Raw genomic sequence first — 20,616 nt, forward strand, 5'->3', positions numbered from 1 at the left:
GCTGATTCTTAAGCTTCCAAACATATTATATCTAAAAGATGTAGACAGTCAAGATAATTCAATTTTTTTTTACATTATACAGCAATAACAAAACATGGAGTCTTCTGTTAGAAAAAAATAAATGACATATTCCTTATAGTATGTTGTAAAAAAAAAGCCATAATAAGGTGATGGTCATACCAAGTAGAGGCAGCTGTGGAGGAGGAGGAAGCATAAAGGAGAAAGATGAGGTTGTCTCACGCTCATGGGCTTTTAAGGAGGAAAAATCATGCCCACCAGCATAAAGAGAAAAGAGAAAGTGAAATCCATCCACACAACTGATGATGGATGACGACCTGGCACAAAAGCAGCAGGACGGCTGCTCCCAGCATGCACCAGTGTAGCACCCTCATAACTGTCACTGAGGGAATAAAGCAGCACAAATTACAACATTTCACACATTAAAACCCTTTACACATTTTTTTTTTGTCAACCTCAATGTTGCATGTGTTGCAATAAGATCATATTATATGTTTTTTCCGCTAATTTTTCTTACATGTTCAGTGCTCAACGCCAAAAGAAGGTTTAATCTAGGAAAGTTTGTCGTTACTGGCAGAACATTTGATTTGCTAGCTGTTGAGTAGCAAAGCCTTAAGTGGCTTACATAAGACAACTAATAGGCCAACATACAGTACATACACATTACCATGGTGCTAAAAAGGTTAGCTTAACATTGAAGTGACTTAATAAACTCATGTTGATACCGCCGGTATCAGACCCTTGCAGCAACCTAGGCCTACTTAGCTAGCTACAACAGGTAAAGCTAGCATCACTGCTTGCTGTGATAATTGTTTTCAAATACTATCTGTGAGGACATTTAGGTTGGCTAGTTTGCTCCTTCCTCTGCCATGAGTTGATCTGTGGTTACTTTTAAAATTAAAACATTTTGACAAATAAGATTGACTGGATCATTCCCACTGTGAGCGAGTTCGATCAACAGGATGCTAATGGCTATTCGCTTGAAAGCAAACGCCAACAAGTGCTTTTCAACTTGGGGGAAAATCTACTTTTTAGGTTCATTCCTTTAAAGATTGAGACTATGGGACACTGGTGACCTAGTGGTTAGTTTGCACACCCCACATATAGGCTACAGTCCTCAAAGCGGGTTATAGCACAGGTTTGAATCCTTTGCCACGTCATTCCCCACTCTCTCTCTCTCTCCCTGATTTCTGACTCTATCCACTGTCCTGTCTCTCTAATAAAGACATAAAAGCCCAAACATGAATCTAAAAAAGAGGCTTGATACCATGCTTATTGTTTAGCTTAGCTAGCTTAGCTTTAACACTGACTTGAGGAGAAACAGCGAACATGACTTTGCACAAACGGAGCATAATCTTTGCACCAGCACCTCTTAAGCTCTTTAAAGCCCAGTTGAGGTTGTGCAACCTCTCTGTCCAGTTCTCAGCACTCATGACCTCACAGATGATGCAGCAGGCCCATCAGCCCCTGCTCTGTGGAGCCAGCAGTGCAGGGGTTTGTTGCAGTCCAATGGACTGCGAACCAACAGGGCAGATAGGGACTGACACCGTGGCTAAATCCCTACTGTTCTAGCAGCACATTCCTGAGGCACGACTAAGCCCAAGGAAAGACTCGGCGAGGAAGCATCTGATCACTTGTCACTGTCCTCTTGTAGAAAGAGAGGCCATAGACCCGGCAGCCTGGCTAGAACTTTTAAGTTTGTTCTCTTTTTTTGTTATGTGGTACTTCCTGCTTTTTAAAAATCTTTCTTTAAAGATGGTTGATTGGATATAGGTTTCTTCTTAGCAGGAGAACAATTTTTTAACAAAAAAAACCAAAACAAAACATAGCCGGCATTGATTCACACGTCTAATTTAAGATATAGTACATTTTGTCAATTTGTCGTTTGGAGTAGTACAAAATGCAAAGTGCATTTAAAAAATATATTGGTTTAAAAAGCTGGAAACATTAAATAACTAAATTATTAAGTCACTAGCAATCATTCACATCATGTAAGCCTCATTTTGTTAGAACTGAAAACATCCTGCTGTAACAGAAGAAGACAATCTGACTCACTGTCTGGCTTCACTGAGTGTAACAAAAAGAAAACTTTACATTGATGAAATCTTCACCCTGAGGTGCACGATCACATGTTTCAAATGTATGAGGACAGAGCCAGAGCCTCAGGAGTTTCTCTGACCATATGACGAGTCACAATAAAGAAAAGAAAAACACGAGACAAATAGAAGACCAGGAAATGTTTTAATTCTTCCAGAATTTCACAGGAACATTTTGGATGCAAGAAACCAAAAACCTTTTGATGATCCGTATTGTGTGATAAGAACCAAGACCTTTTAAAGTGAAACCCCACAAAACTAAACTTAACCACAATCAGTGTAGTAGAATGAGTTTTGTCATTTTAATATACTTTTCTTTTTGCTGTGTGGATATTTTGGGTGAATAAATGGTATTCAATAACTTGGGAACAAAAATCAAACCGCTTTTTAAATGAAATATCCTGCTTTAGTTAAATGCTTTGTTTTAAACTAAGGTTTGCTTTTGGAATATAAAGAGAAAACACTTAATAAATTGATGGTTGGGTAACGACTGGGAAAATATTTCCATGCAGATGATGTTGTGTTAGCTTATGAAGTCTGCCTTCAAGACCCTCTTAAGATTTTTTTTAAACACATTCTTATCTCGTACCAAAACAAAAATGGACATTTGAGTTTGTTGATGTCAAAGCACCACTCTGTATTTTAAAAATATGTGTATGAACAGCACTTTTTTCAAGTATTGCTATCACTGTGGGGTTGAGGAGGAGACCAGGCGGTCTTTAAGCCAACCTGCTGCTAACAGCGGCCCTGTATTTAAAGTCATGTGATTTGTATCACTTTGAGCATGAAACTGCTACTGGTACAAAAGAAAGACGGCAAAACTATGGAAGCCCTAAGCAGACCTGTATGGTGTGATTTTTGATTGTTTTCTAATTTTCTCGAGATAACTATGCTGGTCCCGAGATCACAACTGATACTAACTTATCACAGGTTATATCTCTAAATAATAGGATAAGGCGAGATCTTGGGAAAAGAACCAGAAGTTATTGTTTATCTCAGAAAAACAAAGTACATTAAATGTATGGATGCATGTCTGCTAAGGGCTCCCATAAAAAAAAAAAACAATTCCTCAACCCAAAGAGATTTTAAAATGACATTGTAAAGCGTCTGGCTCTCTGCACTCTCTGTAATGTCGGTGTTTTTCGGTGGGAGTGGATTAGTGCAGTCTGGAATTCCTTCAGTAACACATACAGAGCAGAGATCCCACCCTGGACTCGAAGCCCCAGGCATTACTACACACCTTCACTGCAGGAGACACGAGAAGGTTTCCTTTGTATTAAAGGAGCCCAAGTTTTAGACGCATTAATCAGGCACAATATTCAGAATGATCTCAAATATAAACAGCAGGAATGTCTAAAAAAAAAAAAAAAAAATTGATGTTATTTTGGAAAGAAAACATTTCCTTTCTGCTTGAAAAAAATACAGTTATTCTAGGGAGGGATTTTAGAATATATTTAACTATAACTTGTTGAAGGAGTTTATACTACAGGCAGATAGAATGTGTTTACATTAAAAACTTAATGCAGCATCATGTTAGGGTTAAATTAATAAACTGAATCTCAAGTCTTTTGAAATATGAACACAGGTTGTGAGATGATATAGTTCTGCTGGACACCAACACTAGCTCATGTGTAGTTTTATAAGACAGGTATGGCTAAAATATACCCATAACATTTGATATACTTATGTAATCTGCCCAGAGTTCAATAAGAGTCACAAAGATATTTTGTTTTTATTAAAGACAGAAAAAGAAGGATTTAGTAGGTCCCAAGTGATTAGTGATCCATTAACAGGAGGCCCCAGGTCACGGTGAGAGAAAACGTGACAAACCCAAACACGAGTGTCTGCTTCAGACTGACACAATCATCTGTTCCACTGCAGACTTAACCGACCTGACGGAGCTGTATTAGAGAGTTCAATGTGCAGTCTGGTTAGCTGAGGGGGGAGGGACGTCAAAAACAGTTTAGTAAGAAGAGAGGAGGTAGATACCTGTTGTCCTTCTTTAAACAGTCTGTGGTCGAGGATTGTTGTTCAGTGTGATCAGTATTTTAATCTCATGTTCTTTACTGTAATTATACAAACAAACTGAGGTGTTACCATAAAAGCTTCCCCGTAACCATGTGAGCATGGCTGTGGACTGTTGGTCTTACTTTTATTCATACTATACATGTGGTTTACGGCTTCAGCTTCAAGGTCCCTGTGAGGGCGATCATTGGTTTGCAAAGATTATTTACTGTTAAAAACATGGACGTAAAGTTAGTGAAATTACTCATTGTTTCTGAAGCCAAATGATGGTGTTCGCCATATTGGAAATGCTGACTCTACCTCACTTTGGATCAATCTAGAAACAGGCAGAGGTGGAGCTGAGGCGGGCCTTCACTCCTACAAACGCAAATGTATTCATAACACTTATCCATAACTTAATCTGAACTGATTCATTACAAGAAAATTCAAATGTAAGTTTTGAACCATAAAGAAATGTGCCGTCAGGACCAAAATGTTTAGTTTTAAAAAAGAATCCAGACTATAAACATGTTTGCTTCTGTGGGAAGTATGGGATCTAATGTGGCTCCAGCCAGCATCAAGTGATCTTCAGGAACTGCAGTTTTTTACTCTTCTGTGTTGGCTTTAGTTTCTAACACTTGAGGATGACACAAACTGCTAACAGCTGTTGACTTGCACTGAAGCATGCATTAACTGATTTTAAAAATGACCCTATATTAAAATAACACATACAAATTAAGCAGAACTGCATCTAGTGACTATTTTCTGCAGAAGTGTTCAATATGTTCATACAGGGTTTCAAAACATATTTTAAAAGCTTTAACCAGCTGTATCAAAACATCCCAACGCAGAGAACACATTTCCTGCAGCTCTGCAGAGTTCAGACATCTTGAAGTGAAACATTCACTCATAATTAGTCATTACATGCATTTATTTGAGAGGAACAAATTTCGCCATACATATCTTTGTGATTACCAGCACATTTCAATTAAGTTAACAAATTATCATTAAAAATGTCTAAAAATTAAAGCATAACAAACAGTGGGGGCAAACTATCTGTCGGGTGGAGAGAAGCAGGAGGATTGAATGGTGCAGCTTTTCAGAAGAAATGAAAAACAAACCTCTCTCACCAGCCATCGTGAACACACATGAAGCTTAGTAAGTCTCGCTTTGGAGAAACTCAGGACAGGACATGGATGTCGTCTGTGGTTTTTCTGTCTCCACATAGGAAAACAACACAGCCACCAGCACCCCCTTGTGGCTACAGCTTCACTCAGCAGAGTAGTGTTCGAACATTTGGAACGTGGATGAAAAGTATCAAGTTTGCTGCTTCCATTTCTTCACACTGACTGACACCTCCATAATCAACCACTACATCATATTAACCTTTCTTCCAACACAGATTAACCCACCACCCCTCGGAGAAAAAAAACTAAATATTTGCTCTAGTTTGAATCTGAAATATACATCAAAAAAGGGGCTAAAACGCAACCCCAGAATGGAAACAAAGGGATAAAATAAGGATGAAAGGGGGGAAATGAATGAGAAAAAAGGCTCATATAGCTATGAAATAAATACAAAACACATGATTTCTTAAAGCAGCCAGACAAAACAAGACAAAAAAAACAAAGACTGAATCTGAATCAAAAGAGTGAATCAAAGGTGGTGCGTTGAAGGCAACATGAATGACAAGACGGAGCGGAAAACGTGAGATATTGAAAAATGAGCGAGAGGAGAGGGAGGTGACGACAGAGCCGCTTTTTTTTTAAACATGAAAAAACAAGTAATAGTGTCTGAAGTTGCAGAAAATCATGTGATAAACTATATATTTCCTAAACTGTAGATAACTGAAACCAAAGCACACATTTTGCTATCCAACATTCAGGGTTTTTTTTTCAGCTGAGGAGCAAAGTACTGTGCCTTTTCATAAATCTCGTCCATGTCAGGTCTGACGAGATTGACAAGAGGTGAGGGCGCTGATTCCTGAGGGGCCAAAGTGAGCGGAGGGCGAGACAACATTGAAGTGGGAGGTCACTTTGGCAGAGGTCCATTCAGAGTTTTTCTTTTACTTCCTGAAGCGGGGAACGTGGGAACACAGACATGAAACGCAGACATTTAAACAGACATGTTAACATCTTCAGCTTCCTTGGACATAAAAGCCTCTGACGGTGACCTACTTCCACCTCAAAAAGTGTTGAAAGGCGGCAAGTCGGCACAGGGGGGGTCCATCACTGGTAGTTTGTCTTGTGATTGTGCCGTCAACCCCAGCTTCCTTATTATCACCATCACGTCTTTGTATGTGTGTGTTATGATAAAAATCTTAGATGCTAGTTATTTCCCAAACTACAGTGGACATTTACACAGGAGAGAGAGCAGCAGGTCTGTGAGAAAGGTCTGTCTTTGGTTAGTGTTTTGTCCCCCATTCGTCTTCTTTCTCACTCACAGGAGACTTTCTGTTCGTAAAGATTGCAGATTGACAAAATGTAGTGATAACGGTGATTTTATTTCTTATTTTCTTTCTTCCTTGTAAGTAGTGTGCGTATGTGTGTGTGTCTGATGATGATGCAGATGATTCCTTATTTGTCACAGCCAACAATCCCGAAGTTGGTTTTGTCCTCTGTGTCTTCCCATGATTTGTTAGTATATTTGTGTTATCAAGCTTTGACTGTAACACCACCTCTTCTGTCCGCTACAGAAAGTGTCTGTTGGTGGTAAAAGTCAAAGAAACAACGAAAACGTTTGAGGGCAACCGGTCACGTAGCAGACCCAGACAAACTATCCAAGTGCTGTTTTCTCCTGTCGCCACCCTGTGGATCCCTGTGGAAGTAGAAAACAAACAGATTAGTCCTGAATGAATCAGAGAAAAATGACTAAACTCAATAAGAGAAAATAAGGTTATATAGGATTGTTAAGCAAGAGGGTGTAATATGTTTCAGACCAGACCAAAAGAACCCCGCTGAGCAGTGATCACTCTGAAGACACTGCCAGCCTTACACCCCGTCTGTCTGGCCAGAGCTTTCGATTCAAACTACAGGCAAATATAAATAGTGGTTAAATGTTAAAGTTGGGAGAAAAAAATGTTGCCCCTTGAAAAAACATGTGCCTGCACAACTGACAAGGACAGTAGGTCAAAACGATTAAAGACTTGTTCAAACATGCACTCCTCATCACAGGCCTCCCAGAGATCTTCCTGACTTGCCTCTTGACGTTAAAAGTAAAAATGTTGACATGGATAATGACTGTTTCTGCATTAATATCAATGCTGTGTGTAACTGGATGAATTTACAATATCAATGAAGGAGTGTAAAATCTCACAAGAAGAAAAGATAAAAAAGCAGCTTCACTATGTGCACATCAATTCCAACAGTCGCTCACAGGTTTCATCAACCCCACCTGTCTGCTAGCCCGCGGTGAACTTTCCAGGATACTTCCTGCTGTGTCTCACTTTGGCTTACACTGACTTCACTCAGAAATTTTACAAGAGGGAAAGAAGGAAAAAGTCTGGGCAAAAAAAAAAAATGAGGCCGCTAGTGTTCACACATGCAGCTCAGTCAGGCGTTTGTGAAAACACCACAAGATAACCCATAAGCTGGACAGAAGTTTACACGTGACAGACTGGCAGATAAAAAGTGTTTGACTTTAGTTTCTAACATTTTACAGTTTGGTATTAGTGTGGAGATGCATTTATTTTCACGTTCTGTTAATTCTAGATGTTAGTACGTATTTTCATGGATTCATTCATCTTGATAATTTTGCGGACATATCTTTAAATTGTGTCAACCATCTCACAGTAATTCTACTTTTGGGTCTGTGAAGCTGTAACCTTATATGGTGAAACATGTAAATTGTAGCAGATCTATGTTTGGATAGGAGCCAACCATATGTTGTCAACAACTGTTTGCTAGACAAAGAGTCTACATCTGTTACGTATACAAATCAGTGTCATGTCATCTTTATTGTTTTATAGTGATGTACCCAAATGGAAAGGAATTTGTGGGCTGTAGCTTCTAGCAGAATATAAGCCACACTGTGTGATGAAGACTTTGCCATTTTGCCACTTTGCCAATGATTGTCAATGATTGTGAGATCTTGGTCAGCATGGGTCAGCGATGGTCTGCACTTTGTCAGCCATATGTGTGTTGTGTTTCTGTGTTGTCTGACCATGGCGGAATAAATCTAAGATGATCCACAGTCTGTTTTTCACGATTTCATAATCGTCCATCTACTACAGAAATAACCCCCACCTAACACTAAATGACTGGAGAGAAAGTTCACCTTACTCCTCATGGTGCATCTCTACCAGTCTCCAAACTGGCCTCTAGCAGCAGCTCCTCCAGCTCTTGTCCACAGCTGACGCTCACTACGAGAGAGACAGATGGGAAGAATTACAAAACGTACTTGTAGTGACTTACCTCTGATCTTCACAGCAACAATCCACTGCACATATAACTGCTTATTATCTTATTATAGATAAGTGAGTAATTACAGCGACCTACCATGCTCCATCACACAGCTGCCTGGTTTGGGACTTTCAGCTTTGAGAAGATGGAGGGAGAACTCAGTTTTCAGGCCGTTGGGCAGAGCTAAGTTGACCACCTCTTCCTCTTCTTCCTCCTCCTCCTCAGCCTTGGAACAACCCTTGTCCTCGTCTGCAGAGCTCTCATCGGGGGAATCCTCCACTCTGACCGCAGAGATGGACACAGTTGAGGCAGGTTCAGGATTCTCTGAGGCTTCCCCGTCCTGAGGACTTGACTCCTGAGCTGCATCTTGAGTGGCAGATGGAGTTTCATCAGCGTGGAGATCAGTGTGGAGAGCTGGAGCAGGCTCTTCTCCCTGTTCCTCTGCCTCTGTTTGCTGCTTTGGACTCTGCTCCTCTTGGCATGGCTGGCTGTACTTTTCCTCTGTTAAACTTGGTTGGTCATTTTCGAACAATGTGGCTGGTGCTTCCGGCTTCCCCTGCAGTGAAAGTGACTTGATTTCTTCTACTGTTTGGTTCACGGACTGAGACTCTTCTGATGCAGATGCAAGCTCATTCTGTAGCTGCTCAAGAGCAGACGCCAAGAGCGGCTGCTGCGTTTCAGCTGCAGTGATCCTGGTGTTGAGTTTGTCTAACTGTTCAGTCTCTTGTGTGCTTTCAGAGCTCACCACCTGCATGTCATCTGCTACACATTCTTTCTCCTCTCCTTGATTCTTTTCTTCTACACATGTGGGCTCAGTCTGGGGGCTTTCAGTGCTCTCCGTTTCCTCTTCTGTGTGCTGCACAGACGGGGGATCTGAAGGCAGGGCTGGACTTAAATCTGTCACCTCTGGGTCTAAAGTGCTAGCTGCTGCATCCTCTGTGGCTGGATTGGTAGATTGGGGTTCTAGTGTGTTGGCTTGTGTGGTATTTAGTGCAGGCTCTAAGTAAGCTACAGGACTTTGCTCGGTCAGTTGACAGTCCGATGATGGAGCAGTTGAGCTGTCCTTCACGTCCTCCTGTGTCAGTTGTGTTTGTGTTTGAGATGAGGGTGGTGGCTGTGTCGGCTTTGTGTTCATGTCAGCAGGCTTCTTCGAGCCTTCTTTAGGAGCACTTTTCTGCAGGAGCTGTAGCTGCTGCTGCTGCTGCTGCTGCTGCTGCTGCTGCTGCTGCTCAGGAGGGCTCTCCACCCGAGTAACCATAAAGATTTTATGACCTCTTCCTGGACTTGAGACAGATATACAGCGACCAGGGGATGGAGGGGGACCGGGAGGAGCAGTAGATTCTGTGACGGTGATACCAGAAATGACATTCTGCCCCCCGGCAGGTGATGCAGACGGGGTTGAAGATGTACTTGAGGCACTGAGGAGAGGCTGTGCAGCTGCTGTCTGGCTTTCAGGAGCAGTCTGGTTTAAGATTGCGCAGGAGTTTGATGTGGATGAGGAATTTGTTACCACCTCTTCCTCATCCTCCGTGTCAGAGTCTGACTCGAGGTTAATTTTGGGAACATTTGTGTCAGAGCTCTCTCCTGACTGGCTGCTCGTCTGTACCTCATTTCCAGCTGTTTCAACTTCTCCCCCCTCTTTCTCCTTTGTTTCCCCTTTCTCCTCTGCTGCTGCCACCTCCTCTTCTTTTTCTCTGACCCCGTCCTCTGTGGCGATTTCAGCCATGGACGCAGACTGCCTCATCTTCTGCTCTGTTTCTTCCTTCTCCTTGGCAAAGATAAAGTTTCTCTTGCAGCCGTTCTGTATCTCAGTCAGCAGGGCGCGCTGAGTTTCAATGAAGCTCTTTACCTGAGAGACAAAATAAAAGTCTTAAACATGCTGCAACACAAACCACAAAAAGAAAAAACTAAACACAATGTAGAGCATTTCCTACAATGACTTTGAGGTAGCAACCTCTATTAAGTCTGCTGTTTAAGACAGTTATATTTCACAGCAGTGTTCTTTGAATAGCTGAGGCTGGAGGCAGCTGGATGGCCTTTTCCCATTTCCTGTCATCTCTCCCTCGCCATTAATATTATAAAGCCCTGAAGTCCCATGAAAAGTAATGAAAATGGTTAAGGATTGTATTCTCATGTTTTGAATTTATTTTCTACAAATCCAATAAAAAGTAGAAAAAAACAAAGATGCATAAGTCCAGCTCAATATTTTCAGACTTCTCTTAAAAAAAAAAAGCAACAACGATCATATATATTCACTTTGGCTGCCTTCAAATGAACCTCGTTACATCTGGGTTACCAAAAGCCAAGTCATGTATGCTTGGTGTTTGAACATCATGAGAACTCAGGGGAGAATCACTCACTTTTTTCATTTATGTTTTGGAGATGAAATCAGAAATAAAACAAGATTTTTTAAATCTCCTCTTCAACTCTTAAATAGTACAAGCGGGTTGTCTTTATATGGAATCTTCTTTTGAACGCAGTACACACATCCCAGTTTTAAGAAATATTCCATTATTTTTTATTTAAAATCATTTCTTTATCCTTAAGAAAACAAGAGTAAATAGTTCTTTGTGTTGGTAGTTAATATTCTTCTTCAGGCGATTCTCTGCTGCTCTACAGTGTTTATATGAAAATGTATTTGAGTCTTGAATTTGGTCTTAACTTTAGTGTTAGGTTGGGTGACACATTTCATTCAGTGGAATATTGTGATGAACGGCTGCATTATTAAACATTCTAAAAGGAATTAAAGATGATGAACTTAAGACGATTGTTAATAACTGGATGAATTCTTTGTTGGTTTGGGTCTTTCATAGTATTTGTTAACAATAAGAGAAATAACAGGCCAACAATTGATGTAGAACAAATGTCCACATCTGATTCACTTTTTGGCCCTCTATCTTCTCTCCCCTGCCCCAATGCTCACAGTTTCTTTCTTGGGCTCCCGGTCGAGGTCCAGACGCAGCAGAGAGGTGTTGACTTTCAGGGCCAGTGACAGAGCCATCAGTCCACCTGTCTTGATCTCATTCTCTCGTAGGTCGAGACGCAGCAGTCGGGGGCTCTCAGCGATGAATTCAGCCACAGCCACAGCTCCTGTAGCACAAACGACAGAAAGAGACACAAGGAGATGTAAAATCAGAGACAGTAAGACTACTAACTGAAGCAGAGGGCATGGAGGGACGGGCTCCTCACCTTCACAGGACAGCTTGGTGGAAGCGAGGCCCAATCTGAGCACTGAGCGGTTAGCGATCAGTCCATCCTTCAGCTTGTGGACTCCTTCGTTACCCACCGAATTATGGCCGAGGTTCAGAGTCTCCAGACTCTGGGTGCATGGCTGATGGAGGAAGAAAAAAAAAACAGGGAGAGAAGTTAAACAATGGATTGTGGGTGTAGTTATTAACCCCTTTGTGGGTTTTTTTTAGCAGCACATTTGGAACATGCTTCAATAAAGGGATGAGATAATGCTAACATTAAATCTAAAAATCCAGAAATTGTTTCATAGTGTTCCCTTGTATTAAAATTGTAGCGTGTCCAAGTAGACTAAGATATTTCATGCTTATCTGATCTCTCAGACAAGTCCAGCGGGTGTTTATACTGTAGCAAGTTAATCTAACGTCTGCATATGTGTTCTGTTTATTACCTGTAGAGTTCTGCTGTTTTAAAGAGTGATACAGTTTACTTCTCAATAGGCTAATACATGAGAATCCTTTAAATTATTCTTCTTGATAATATCTTTAATGTCCATTTAAAAAAAAAAAAAAAACAGGATTCACCATAAAAAACGCTGCAGGCACTTTGATTTATTTGAACATCTTTTATCTGTTACTGCCTTCCAAAGGCTCAAGTAAGACTTGTTATATATATATTTTTTAAATGTTTTACTTTAAAAATACTGTGTAACAATTTGTGACATTGCTCTGTGGAAGGTACCATGCTACATTCTCATTTTAACATAAACTTAACCTATTCACAAGTTAACAGTCATCCAGACAACTGTGCTAAAGGGTGTAAAATAAATAAATGATTTGCATGCATTTGAATGCTCATACTGCACATCTGTGCATGTTTATGCTGTGCACTACGCATGTGTCTATTACGGCACTATAACTGGAAGTATTTCAAGTGGCAGCCTCTATCTCCACGACTAATTTAACCAGGGATTTTGTCAGTATACATGATTCTTCTACTTGTACTGGTTACTGTTTAATGTCCAACATCAACATGTCATTGTGTTGTGATAATCCAGTACACTGTGATTATCTCCAGTTTTAGTACTCAGCAGCCGGGACAGCCATGCAAAGATTTTGATCAGTGTGATTTGGGGTTTTAAGGCCATTCTTGTGTGTCCTGTAACATCTTTGCAGCCTCAGATAAAACCACCATCAGAGAGATTTCTTGGAAGAGATAAAAAAATACTTATAAATAATAATCTATGAAGAACAGCATCATGTGTTTCCTAAAGCAATAGGACTTTTTTTTGGCTCAGTAGTTACTATTCACTAAGATCAAAGTCCTGATGATTATTTTGCTTATTTCACAGAAATTTTAAAAGATTACAAATGTCAGGGTAAAGGACAGAGCTCTAAATATGCCTGAATTCTTTGCATCTACATCTGCTGTTAATAAAATGTGGATTTGCACAGGAAATGGTCAAACTGTCACAGAAGGAGAAAGTTTATCTCGCTCTGACAAGGCGATGACTGTAATGACTCAGCAGTGTCTACATAACATTTAAATGCTGTTTTACTTCAGCAACCAGGAAATAACGAGTTTGACCTTCATGCACAATCACTTAACAGCAGACGAGGAAAGTGTCTTTAGTAGCGGGTTATCTCTAGAATCAAACTGAGATGAAGTGAGGGAGACATCTGCTCATGGAAAGCTTCAGAGTCCTCCCTCTTGGAGTTGATACAGAACACACACAGCCATTGTTTGTCCTCATGAAACATCTGATAGGTGTGGGTGTAGACTGGCTTTATTGTCCCACCCTCCACAGTGTGTGTGTGTGTGTACCAGTGCAGCAGCTAGGTATCCCATGCCGTTGTGTGTGAGCTGATTGTTCCACAGCACCAAAGTGACGAGGCCTTTCCTCTGCTCTTTTAGTCCTTCACAAACATAGGCCAGACCTGCAACCACAAAACAAAGATCGAGTCAGAGCACTTACATATTGCCAGTTGGAGGCGGAATATTTCTGCCCCTGCTACGCCTCGACTGCAATGTGTAACGTACGGAGACAGAATGGTGGGGCGAAGTCCTTCTGCCCCTGATCAGCCTTCGGAGGTAGTAACACAGACGTAATGAGTGGGAGACGATAGAAGATAAAACATTGGATCGAACAATGTTTTATATGCATTCAACTTTAAAGTCAATCTGAACAATCCTCTGTGCGCTGGATTACTCTGATTTTAAAAAATGAACACTAATAACCTCAGGAAATAATGCAGATTATTGGACATGCCATACTGCAGACTAATTATTAACATTCGATAACCCTTTCTACAGTACTTTAATTGCTGATATTCTATTGATTCTAACTTTTGCAGTTGAGACGATGGATCTGAGGGTTATGCTCAATAAAAAAAATATTTTCAACAAGACACTTCAGACTTTGGAAAACATAGCGCATCATAAAACCATTGTGCTATTTCTGTGTGGTGCTGTATCACTGCTGCATACCTGAGTCCAGGATGTGGTTGTTGCGCAGGTCTAGGATCTGAATGTTGTAGTTAAACTTGAGCAAGTTGCCAAGTTGGGCTGAGTCTTGCAGGCCGTTGAGCTTGTTGTCTGCGAGGTACAACTCCCGCAGGTTCATATTCATCTTCAGAGCTGTAGCTGCACAGAAAAATAAAGAAATGATGGTTAGTGCAAGAAAAAACACTGAATGTCCGGAATAGAGGACTCAATTCAGAGATTATGATGTTCAGACCCTGCAGGCAAGGCTTCCCCAACCTTACCCAGTAACATGAGCGGCCTGCCAGAAAGGCCGGCGTTCTCCAGGTGGAGGACTGCCAGGCTGCCGCTGATCCTGAGCGCTCGTGCGACAAATGGAGCCGAGTGATCCAGCAGAGGAGTGTTACGTGCATCCAGGTACTGCAGAGAGCTTGTCTGAGGGGAAACAACAAAAGAGATGCAATCTATTTGGCAGGTCAAATAAAAATGAGAACAGAAATCACAAAGGACGTGAACTATGTCCGTATCACTGTGATAAAAACAAGTTTCTGGCTGCAAAAAATTAGCACAATAACTGAAGCCAGGGATCTCTATTGTACAGGTTAAATGTGGATCTTGACCTGATGTCTAATGGATTTTACTAATAGACACATTACCGCAGAGATCCCACCTCTGCAAATTCTCGAAGATACCTTTGATCTTAATCAAGTAACCTCTTGTTACCCCTGATTGTAGCTGCTGTAGTAAACAAATGACAACAGCAGCTAAGAGCTTTAGCATGCTCTGATCATGAAACAGTATTCTCAAATGAGCAGATGTAAACGACAAATATTACGTCTACACATCTGGTCACTTCAATATTGATTTTCATCTGATTTATTCCAGGCATCACCTTAGGTTAGGTCACAAACTTGTCAAAGCATCAGTGTGATAAGATTTATTGTGCTTTCCTGAAATGAACGGCTTTGACTTTTTATTGACAATTCTCTGACACAAACAATGTCCATGCTTGACGATTTGTCTGGTGTCTCCTGTTAGCTCTTCAATCATCTTCAGACTCTTTATGTTTGTAGACAGGGGAATGCTTTTGATGCACACACTGATTGGATGACAAATAAGAATTTCCACACCGTTCCAGCTGTGTCAACATAAAGGACTGTGCTGCTTGTATGTTTTCCTTAATACTAATTTGATCATTTCTAACCTGATTAAGAATGTATTGTTTTCCCTGCTGGATATCAAGCAATGAAGATCTTTGAAAACAAATTTGTGCTTTCTGTGATTATGTTGGTCTGTGTTGGGGCGGCTGTGGCTCAGTGGTAGAGTCCGATCCCCAGCTTCAGCCGTCACATTGGACACGACATCAAGGTGCTCCTGCTGCTTCACAGGAAACTGACCTGAAGATGTTTGTGTTCTTTTGATCACAAAAAGTTGATGTATAAATGTGTTTGCCCTGCAACCAGTTTGTCTTCCTAACACTAAGAAAGTTTGCCTGAAGTTCAAGTGCAGCTTAAAGGGCACCAGCAAGACTATGGAAGAGATGTAACGAAAGATCAGATCAAAGAGAGAGAAGGAAAGAGATGGGCACAGAGCTACAACAACAGAGCAGGAAAGACTTCCTGTATCGTAGACGTCACATTTTAGACCAAACACCATCTTTCTCAGGCCAAAAGAAATTCAGAACAACAAATATAGCATCAAATTTGGTGCTTGGGGGTCAAAAGCTTTTGTTGCAGATAGAATCACAACTTTTTTTATTCTATATTTTACAGAAGATTTGTTCCTCTGTCTATCCTTGCTGCCTTCTCGTGGGAGAGATCGTCTTTCTCTAGATGCTGAAATCATACCATCTTTCTGTCAAAATCTGTAAGCTCCTTAATATTATATTTATAGTGGTACTGCAGCTTTCATTCAAATGAAAAGCTGATAAAAATAAGAGGGACTTTCACAGTATTGTGCTGCTAACAGTGCTTCTCCAGATGACTTCTCTGTTTATCGATGTAGTTTTCTCTTTATAATGTGATGGAAAAATACTATCTGTCTGTCGTCTTCGTTTGAGCTTAAAAGATTAGGATGTTTGTGCGTCATTTAGCAATTAAAAACTGTTTCTCTGTATGGCCTTGGTCTGTATTTCCAATACAAATCAATTCCCAATTTGTAAACTTACTATGAAACCTGGAGGGTACGAGTATGGGTAGTACCTAGAACACCGGGGTCAGGTCAGGTGTTATATTCAAAATTGATTTGTTGTACTCAGCTGTTATATGTTTTATACTGTATGTTGGTTCATTTTGTTCAGTTTTAAGGTTTCAGTGTAGTCTGTGTTTGTTTGTTTCATTTTCTCACTTTTTTATGTTTTACAGGATTGGTGTGTTGTTTTTTAAAATCCACAAATAACTTTTCCTCATCTTTCTCTGTCGATGATTTTATCCGCCCCACGGTAGGACAACCTCTCACCTTTCTCATCATGTGAGCTGCGGCTTGCCATCCTCGTGTGCCGATGTGCTTGTTGAATGAGATGTTGAGATGTGTGGCTGACTCGTAATACTCGATCATGTCAAACAAGGCTGATGCTCCCTGAGAAGAACAAAGTGAGATAGAAAAAAGACACAAAAAAAGAGATATGCATGTTAAACAAGTCATTTTAGATAAAAAAAACTAACAGTTTGAAACAAATCTTATTGTTGGCCACAGTGTCAATAGTCCTTAAAAAGGTTGTCACAAGATACAGTTTGAAGCAGGTGTAGTTGCCATAATAACAATCATACAGGTGAAGTTAGACCTGCTGAGGTGTTTCCATGAAGACTTTAAATAAGGTCAAAGGGCCAGTGTGTAGATGAAACCAAAATGAACATGTGAAAATAAAAAGTGTAATGCTCCCATCTTCTTTATTTATTAAGCAGCGTTCAGTCAGACAACTTAAGTTTTAATTGTTTAAAATATTGGATGAAGCAGCAGAACATTGTTTGCATTTGGCCTTAAGGCTGCAGCCTCAAAACTCCTCGCAGGTATTTTCTTAAACCCAGAGTCCGAGCCTGCAGGTGGATTTTGGGATGGAAGGGTGCAAGAATGCAGCACTAGTACAGAGCAGCAAATGGCAGTGACAGAGCAGAGGGAGAGACTGGAAATCCTGCAGCTTAAATAGACCACCAAAAAGAGAAGATGTGTTTGTCAGGTGACTGTGAGAATGACGCATGTCAAGTGTGAAATCAGTGCAGCCCGTTTGCCTGCCTGAACTAGCTCACAGGCGTCATCTGGTTTATTTTTGGGTTTGAGTTGGGCGGCAATTAAATGTTATTTGCTTTTGAATGAATCCGAAGAGTATTTTTTAAAATGTTTATCATGAAAGGAAAATGTTTTAATACATTCAGAGAGACATTCAGAGTGATATCTTATCTGTTTTGTTTACTCTGGTTACTCTTATGTTTGTTGAAGACTATGCCTTATAAATAGAAGTTAAAGCAGTTAATTGAGTGTAAAACCATTTGTTATGATGTGTTAAACAAGAATTACAACAAGTTCACTGTGACGAATCATCAACGCTGGAAAGGGGAACATGAAAGACTGAAGTGAGATATCAGGTGAGGCAGCAAAAGGCGAGAGAGTGTCACCTCATACGATTACTGTAATAATCTCATTTTGGTTTGGGTGGTGCTGTATTTGTGCCTCTCTTTTATCGCTCACTGAAAAACGGAATCTGTAAAGCTGTGGATGAATCTAGAGTGCAGGTGGACGGCTGTTTAATCTGCTTTCCTGCTTTTCCCCCCTATTCACTTTCATTGGATAAAATGTCATCAGCACATTTGAACAAATAAGGGAGCTGTGTCATTCATTTGCGTGTATGGATTGTGTTATCTCTCACTGAGAAACTTTTTAAAGCAACCTGAACACCACAGAAAGCCTGTGATATTTTTTTATGTGCAGGATGACATGAAAATGGGTGGATGAGTTTCTTTTTCAGTGAAGCTGAGGAGGGGTAACACAGTCGGACAGGCTGCTAGCTTCTCCTAACCTTTTCCCCGAGAGTGTGTGTGTGTGTGTGTGTGTGTGTACACACTGGGCGACATTACTGAGTATACTCAAATGTGTTTATCTACAGGGTGGGGGAGGATGAGTCACATTGAGCCAATAAAATCAGACTTGCGTTACTGCTCCTCCCCGTGCTCTTTAGAATATCTCTACAAAACTATTCTCTTCTTTCATCTTCCCAAATCATTCCCTACAAGACGCCAGTGCTCTGCAGATATGACGCTCTGCCAAATCAAGCCATCCGCTGTGTCTCTCACACACACTTCAAAAGATGATCCCATCTCTCACTTCCCCTTTCGGTTCCTTTTCTAGCCAACAGTACTTTACATCCGCCTCTTCCAGCGACACTTCCTCGATATGTTCTCCTTTCAGCGTGTTGTTTTCTCAGAGCCCAAGGCGGGCCACTTGAATCGAATGAAATGCAGCTCTCTGGTGACTCAATCACTGACTCATTCAGACTTCATTCACATTTCGGGGACAGAATTACACGTTTGGCGGCCAAAGTGCGGACGTCACTCTGCATTTGTTAGGATTATGGGCAGCTTGTGTGTGTGTGTGTGTGTGTGTGTGTGTGTGTGTCTAAGCTTTTCTAACAGAAGGATCTGTCATATAAGTCTGTTCATTGTTGTTCATTGATGTCACTGCATCATTTTGCTACAATTATTACAAACAAGGCCTGTGCTGTATCATGTATGCAAAATTCTTGATGGATTCAACTACGGTAGGTTACATTTGAAATGCGGTCATTCATGTGGACCTGGTGGTGTTTCAGTTCATGCAATGTTGTAAGGCTCCACTTTACTCTGTCAGTAATTTTTGGAAACGCTTAACACAGAACACACGTCCACTTCAGTGCTTGCACAATTGGATTCCTTTGGCCCTTTTTACACCTGGTATTGTCATCTCAATCCTGGATCCTGTTTTTTTTACACCCAGTGTTTAAATTCAGTCACCTTAATATGCAAATTAAGCAGAGCAGGACGACTTGTCTATAGACATAGCACATCGTAGAAGAAGTCATGTGAAACAAAGCAGCCAACAGACATCTTTCATTCTAGCTAGGACTAACGGGCAGAGGTATTTGAACGTTTGACTGGCTGGGCGAATAAGGATATGATACAGACTAGAATTATACCTGACAAGTATGAACTGGTAGATCTAATCAGTCTTCTTCAAATATGCTCTGAATTTATACCACACAGAGGAAAGTTACAAAAAGAGTAAGGGGAGAAATTACTAAAACATCTGGGATAAAATAATCTGAAATGATTGATAGTGACCCTGACAAACCTCTCGGTATGTCTCTAGCTAACTGCAGAGTTGTGTCTGTGTGTGGTACAGTACTACACAGAGTACAGTATTTAAACAGTGTGTGACAGGAAGTGGTCTGTGTTCCTCTGCCCCATACTGCAGCACCGTCTCTTTCTGTGCGTGTCTGGAGGGCTAACGTCCTAAATGGTGTTTACACAAGTAGACATCTGGAGTAATCAGAAAACCTATGACAAACACTCCACATCCTGCCAGTGCAGGACGAGTAAACGAGAGGATCAGAGTCTGACTGAAGGCAGAGAGGAGTAGTGGATGAGGCTGAGAAAGTGAGAGAGACATGAATAAGGATAATAGGTGGAAGGATGCTCGATGCCCTGAGAGGACTGACAGATGGGAACAAAGGGGAGACAGTTTTAAAAGGCAGGATCTTCTTACGTCTTCATCCAGGTTGGTCTGCTCCAGGTCTATCACTTTAAACTGGACCCGCTTCAAAATCTCCTCCAGAGACTCACATGCTTTGTAGTCAAGCTTCTCACCTACAAAAAACACACATACCTCTGGTCAATTAATTCTGCATTAGCCCGAGTATGTTGCTGAATGAAACAAAGGTGAAAAATCTGTACAATTATTCCTACAAGTTACATTTATAGTGTTGAAGACAGGTGGTGTTTTGGTGCTTACCTTTTAGATCTAAGCATTCATTTCGTTGTGTCAGGTCTTTCAGTTCCTACAGAGACAAAATAAAAGCAGTGTCAGTCAGTTCAGCTTCCGTATTGCCCCGAAGATGTAAACTTTGCTCTACATGTTGAAGCTTTTACATCTTAAAAAGGAGGCTATTCATGAAATTAGCACTGGAGATAGAAGAGAGATAATGTATAAAAAAATGATAAACCCTCGCTCAAAAGAGAAGCATCTGCTGAAAACTTAACTCAAATACATATTGGTTTTATGAATCACTAAATGTGACTAAAGCATAGGGCTGAATGATGGCATCTTTAGATTAGATATAGAATTTGATGAACAAGCCATTCGGCAGAGTGCACATGGTATTAACTTGACAGCATTGCAAGGTCAAAGTTTTCCTTGAAGGTCATTGTACAGTCAGTGGTTTGCAGCTTTTCATCTAAAAGCTC

General features: G+C 40.7%; 1 protein-coding gene across 2 annotated transcripts in view; it reads right to left on the reverse strand.

Annotated features, from left to right (window-relative positions):
* Positions 1-5,031: 5,031 nt before the first annotated feature.
* ppp1r37 (protein phosphatase 1, regulatory subunit 37) overlaps positions 5,032-20,616 on the reverse strand; it is a 39,383-nt gene continuing 23,798 nt past the window's right edge. The window contains exons 3-13 of one of the 2 annotated variants that reach the window (XM_061046874.1): positions 20,165-20,210; positions 19,919-20,019; positions 16,643-16,762; positions 14,470-14,620; positions 14,192-14,347; positions 13,529-13,641; positions 11,708-11,849; positions 11,442-11,608; positions 8,615-10,367; positions 8,399-8,478; positions 5,032-6,935 (exon numbers count right to left, since the gene is read on the reverse strand). In XM_061046874.1, the coding sequence (XP_060902857.1) occupies positions 8,402-8,478; positions 8,615-10,367; positions 11,442-11,608; positions 11,708-11,849; positions 13,529-13,641; positions 14,192-14,347; positions 14,470-14,620; positions 16,643-16,762; positions 19,919-20,019; positions 20,165-20,210 (2,826 nt within the window). In that variant the 3' untranslated portion in view covers positions 5,032-6,935; positions 8,399-8,401. Of the gene's footprint in view, positions 6,936-8,393; positions 8,479-8,614; positions 10,368-11,441; positions 11,609-11,707; positions 11,850-13,528; positions 13,642-14,191; positions 14,348-14,469; positions 14,621-16,642; positions 16,763-19,918; positions 20,020-20,164; positions 20,211-20,616 lie in introns of both variants that reach the window. The other variant, XM_061046875.1, reaches the window with a different exon arrangement.

This window comes from Labrus mixtus, chromosome 9, assembly GCF_963584025.1.
Source record: "Labrus mixtus chromosome 9, fLabMix1.1, whole genome shotgun sequence".
NCBI lineage: Eukaryota > Metazoa > Chordata > Actinopteri > Labriformes > Labridae > Labrus > Labrus mixtus.